Source organism: Anolis carolinensis, unplaced genomic scaffold (genome assembly GCF_035594765.1).
Source record: "Anolis carolinensis isolate JA03-04 unplaced genomic scaffold, rAnoCar3.1.pri scaffold_15, whole genome shotgun sequence".
Classification (NCBI taxonomy): domain Eukaryota; kingdom Metazoa; phylum Chordata; class Lepidosauria; order Squamata; family Dactyloidae; genus Anolis; species Anolis carolinensis.
This window is the reverse complement of record NW_026943826.1, coordinates 2,297,991-2,303,990: the sequence shown is the minus strand read 5'-3', so window position 1 is coordinate 2,303,990 and position 6,000 is coordinate 2,297,991. Positions and strand designations below refer to the sequence as shown.

At 43.1% G+C, this 6,000-nt stretch overlaps 1 protein-coding gene across 7 annotated transcripts in view; it reads left to right on the top strand.

Moving 5' to 3' along the window:
* Positions 1-6,000, top strand: part of pax7 (paired box 7) — a 250,119-nt gene that overhangs the window by 156,706 nt on the left and 87,413 nt on the right. For all 7 annotated transcript variants that reach the window (XM_062965876.1, XM_062965877.1, XM_062965874.1 and 4 more), the window contains exon 6: positions 4,916-5,081. In XM_062965876.1, the coding sequence (XP_062821946.1) occupies positions 4,916-5,081 (166 nt within the window). The remainder of the gene's footprint in view (positions 1-4,915; positions 5,082-6,000) is intronic.

Below are 6,000 nucleotides of genomic sequence, written 5' to 3'. Positions count from 1 at the left end.
TTTGAAGTAGGGCTTGCATTTCCCTCTAAATGGCTCAATCCCCGTATATTTTCACCGTCAATAAAATGATTTATAAGCATTACAAAAAAAAAATAAAGCGGGGAAGAGAGGAGAGAAATGTAATTCCCTTTCAAAGAGAGAAATATATGGTCGGGATGGGTTTTTTTGTCTCCGCTCTGCACGAGACGGGAAAGTTGGATCTGTTTGGTTATCGTTTGAAATTAAAACACAACAACAACAACAACAACAATAATAATAATAATAATAATAATAATAATAATAATAATAATAATAATAATAATACATCACACAGGCCTAGACACTTGGGAAGTGTTCGACTTGGGATTTTGTGATACGAAATCCAGCATGTCTATCTTGTTTGCTGTGTCATAATAATAATAAAATAATAATAATAATAATAATAATAACAACAACAACAGCAACAACAACACAACACACGAGGCATCACAGTTGTGGAAAAGAAAAAGAAAAAGGCCATAAACACCTGGGCCATACCTGTCATAAGATATACTGCTGGCATTATAAACTGGACACAGGCGGAACTGGACAATTTGGACAGAAAAACAAGAAAACCCATGACCACTCATCACTCCCTGCATCCTCGCAGTGATGTTGACCGGCTATATCTGCCTAGAAGATCAGGGGGCAGAGGACTCTTACAAGTCAAACAAGCCGTCAAAGAAGAAGAACATGCCCTGGCAGAAGATGGAAAGCAAAGTGAAGAACCTGCTTTGATTGAAGTCAAAAATCAGAAACTCCTCAAAGCACAGCAGACAAAAAACCAGTACAAGAAAACCGCACTACAAACTAGAGCTGACAGCTGGCACAACAAAACACTGCATGGAAAGTTCCTTGACAAAATTGAAGGAAAAGCTGATACGGAGAAGACCTGGCTCTGGCTCACGAATGGGACCCTGAAGAAGGAGACAGAAGGCCTGATCCTTGCAGCCCAGGAGCAAGACATCAGGACAAAGGCAATTAATAATAATAATAATAATAATAATAATAATAATAGAAGACCTGGCTCTGGCTCACGAATGGGACCCTGAAGAAGGAGACAGAAGGCCTGATCCTTGCAGCCCAGGAGCAAGACATCAGGACAAAGGCCATTCAGGCCAAGATCCAAAAATCAGCTGATGACTCAAAATGCAGACTGTGCAAAGAAACCGACGAAACCATGGATCATATCCTCAGCTGCTGTAAGAAAATCACACAGACAGACTACAAACAGAGGCACAACTATGAGGCCCAAATGATTCATTGGAACTTATGCCTCAAGTCCCACCTCCCAGCAGTAAAGAACTGGTGGGATCACAAACCTGCAAAAGTATTGGAAAATGAGCAGCAAAGATACTGTGGGATTTCCGAATCCAGACTGACAAAGTTCTGGAACACAACACACCAGACATCACAGTTGTGGAAAAGAAAAAGGTTTGGATCATTGATGTCGCCATCCCAGGTGACAGTCGCATTGACGAAAAACAACAGAAAAAAACTCAGCCGCTATCAGGACCTCAAGATTGAACTTCAAAGACTCTGGCAGAAACCAGTGCAGGTGGTCCCGGTGGTGATGGGCACACTGGGTGCCGTGCCAAAAGATCTCAGCCGGCATTTGGAAACAATAGACATTGACAAAATTACGATCTGCCAACTGCAAAAGGCCACCCTGCTGGGATCTGGGCGCATCATCAGAAAATACATCACACAGTCCTAGACACTTGGGAAGTGTTCGACTTGTGATTTTGTGATATGAAATCCAGCATATCTATCTTGTTTGCTGTGTCATAATAAAATAATAATAATAATAACATCGCCTGGTAGTGATCAACTTCATGGATTTTGGCTCAAACATCTGATTAGTTTACATGGAAAAATGGCCCAACAATTCAATGAGATGCTGCAGAAAGGAAGTCTCAGTGAATGGCTAACAACTGGAAGAACATACCTGATACAAAAGGATCCAGCAAAAGGAGCAGCACCAGGAAACTACAGGCCAATAACGTGTCTGCCCACTATGTTTAAACTACTGACTGGCATCATAGCTGACAGAATTCAAGACGATCTTGAAGAAAAAAACATCTTGCCAGATGAACAGAAAGGCAACAAACGGAAAAGCAGGGGCACAAAAGACCAGTTATTGATTGACAAAATGATCCTGGAGAACTGTAAGAGCCGAAAAGCTAATCTTCACATGATGTGGATTGACTACAAAAAGGCCTTTGACTCACTCCCACACAGCTGGATCATCAAGTGCCTGGACGCCATCGGGATTAGTAAAAACGTTGGCACCTTCATTGAAAACATGATGGAGCACTGGAAAACTGAACTGTTTGTTGGAAATGAAAGCTATGGACTTGTCAACATCAGGAATTTTCCAGGGAGACTCATTGTCCCCTCTGCTTTTCATTATTGCCATGATCCCTCTGTCAACAATCTTACAAAAAACAAATCTCGGCTATCAAATATCTAAGAAATCTCACAAAATTTCACCTCTGATGTATATGGATGACCTGAAGCTATATGGGAAAACGGAAACTGAAATCCAGTCTCTGACTAACACTGTCCGAATTTTTAGGACTGATATCAGCATGGAGTTTGGTTTGGACAAATGTTCGACAGTGGCATTGAAGAAGGGAAAAATCATGGAAAGTGAGGGCATAAATATGCCTAATGGCCAAACGATAAAGTGTCACCAGCCAGAGGCCTATAAATATCTGGGCATACTACAGCTGGACAACACCAAGCATGAACATGTGAAGACTGTGGTCAGTAAAGAATACACACAAAGGGTCAGAAAAATTCTCAAAAGCAAGCTCAATGGAGGCAACACCACATTGTGGAATCAGAATCTACACCTTGAGCATCTCTTTGAGTGAAACTTAAGGCCCGTCAGAGGTGATAATACCATGTGAGATGGACCTCCAAGAATCAACTTTCTAAGCCTTGGTGGTCCATCATCGAACCATCCGCCTATAGATCCTGCTCTGGGTTTTGATCCACATCCACAGCACCTTGAGCATGTCTTTTAAAGTCTGAGCGAAACTTTTGACCTGTCAGAATTGATAATACTTGAGGAGAAATATCTAATATAGCTTCCTTGATGGTCACCCATCTCATTGTTTACTATTGGCCTTGGACTATTCGATTTGGTTTCCAGAGACATCCGAGGGATGTTAGGTTGAAAGTATCTCCCGCAATAAAGCCGAGACTCAATAACTATAGTTAGATAAGTCAGAGCGAAACTTTTGACCTGTCAGAATTGATAATACTTGAGGAGAAATATCTAATATAGCTTCATTGATGATCACCTTCTCATTGTTTATTATTGGCCTTGGACTATTCGATTTGGTTTCCAGAGACATCCGAGGGACATTAGGTTGAAAGTATCTCCCACAATAAAGCCGAGACTCAATAACTATAGTTAGATAAGTCTGAGTTAAACTTTTGACCTGTCAGAATTGATGATACTTGAGGAGAAATATCTAATATAGCTTCCTTGATGGTCACCCATCTCATTGTTTACTGTTGGCCTTGGACTATTCGATTTGGTTTCCAGAGACATCCGAGGGACGTTAGGTTGAAAGTATCTCCCGCAATAAAGTCGAGACTCAATAACTATAGTTAGATGAGTCTGAGCGAAACTTTTGACCTGTCAGAATTGATGATACTTGAGGAGAAATATCTAATATAGCTTCCTTGATGGTCACCCATCTCATTGTTTATTATTGGCCTTGGACTATTCGATTTGGTTTCCAGAGACATCTGAGGGACATTAGGTTGAAAGTATCTCCCACAATAAAGCCGAGACTCAATAACTATAGTTAGATAAGTCTGAGCGAAACTTTTGACCTGTCAGAATTGATGATACTTGAGGAGAAATATCTAATATAGCTTCCTTGATGGTCACCCATCTCATTGTTTATTATTGGCCTTGGACTATTCGATTTGGTTTCCAGAGACATCTGAGGGACATTAGGTTGAAAGTATCTCCCACAATAAAGCCGAGACTCAATAACTGTAGTTAGATAAGTCTGAGCGAAACTTTTGACCTGTCAGAATTGATGATACTTGAGGAGAAATATCTAATATAGCTTCCTTGATGGTCACCCATCTCATTGTTTATTATTGGCCTTGGACTATTCGATTTGGTTTCCAGAGACATCTGAGGGACATTAGGTTGAAAGTATCTCCCACAATAAAGCCGAGACTCAATAACTATAGTTAGATAAGTCTGAGCGAAACTTTTGACCTGTCAGAATTGATGATACTTGAGGAGAAATATCTAATATAGCTTCCTTGATGGTCACCTATCTCATTGTTTATTATTGGCCTTGGACTATTCGATTTGGTTTCCAGAGACATCCGAGGGACGTTAGGTTGAAAGTATCTCCCGCAATAAAGCCGAGACTCAATAACTATAGTTAGATAATAAAAAATAATATTGACATAGATGTAGATGACCTTATGAGGTCCAGTTTGTGGCAGCTCCTCATAGCGTAGCTTTCCCTCCCACCCCGATCCTTAGGAAGCGAGGTCGTTTTCTCACAATTTGCACACACACAAAAAAAACCATGCACACATTGCTGTGAAATTTAATCGCCTCTCCGGGGCCCGGCCAACACAGCAGCTGCATTCCCAACCATCTCAAAAGCTTTTGAGATGGTTGGGAATGCAGCTTTCTCGGCCGGTGTCCCGACGGTGGCTCGCCTCCAAACCGGGATGGCAGCCCTGAGAATGTCTCTCTCCGTCCTTTCGTTCCGGGGTAAAATCCGTGTCGCAGGAAATGCCTCGGCTTGGTCGAGTCAAGAGATGCCAAGGCTGACGGCAGATGCTGTTGGTGGCCCATCGGACGGCTCCCCACCCACAACGTTCTTCATGTCTCTCCAACTTCCAGGTCTGGTTCAGCAACCGAAGGGCAAGATGGCGCAAGCAGGCCGGGGCCAATCAGCTGGCGGCCTTCAACCACCTCCTCCCAGGGGGTTTCCCGCCCACCGGGATGCCGACTTTGCCCCCGTACCAACTTCCGGATTCCACCTACACAACGACCACTCTTTCCCAAGGTGAAGGCAATAACAGTCCAGAGATTTCTCCTCTTCTCTATCTCTCTCTCATACATCTTCATCCATTTTTACCGGGGACCCTATTCGGCCCCATAGATGGGTAAAGTCTGAGGCACACGGGTGGTAGAGTCCTTGCAAACAGTCACAGGTGCTCTGTGGGCTAAGAAAAGATTGTTGGCCTTCACTAAGAAGCGAGGCCCAGCACTCTACAGATGGTCCATGGGAAACTAACCCATCTGAAAGGCATGTAAGACATGAGAATCAAGTTCTAAATTTAAGGGATTGAGATGGGTGGGTGGGTGGAAAAGAAGTGGATCAATGGGTGGAAGGATGGTTGGTTACCCAATGGGTTTCTGTGGCTGAGTGCAGATTTGAACACTGGACTCCATCCAAAGCTGGAGAGATGGATGGAGGAAGTGGATGAACAGATGGATGGATGGATGGATGGAAAAATTGGTGGAGAAGTGGATCCTTGGATGGATGGAGAAGTAGATGGATGGATAGAGAAGTGAACGGAGAAGTGGATGGATGGATGGATGGATGGAGAAGTGGATTGACGGATGGATGGAGAAGTGGATTGACGGATGGATGGAGAAGTAGATGGATGGATAGAGAAGTCAACGGAGAAGTGGATGGATGAATGGATGGAGAAGTGGATTGATGGATAGATGGAGAAGTAGATGGATGGATAGAGAAGTCAACGGAGAAGTGGATGGATGGATGGATGGAGAAGTGGATTGATGGATAGATGGAGAAGTAGATGGATGGATAGAGAAGTCAACGGAGAAGTGGATGGATGGATGGAGAAGTGGATTGACGGATGGATGGAGAAATGGATTGATGGATGGATGGAGAAGTAGATGGATGGATAGAGAAGTGAACGGAGAAGTGGATGGATGGATGGATGGATGGATGGATG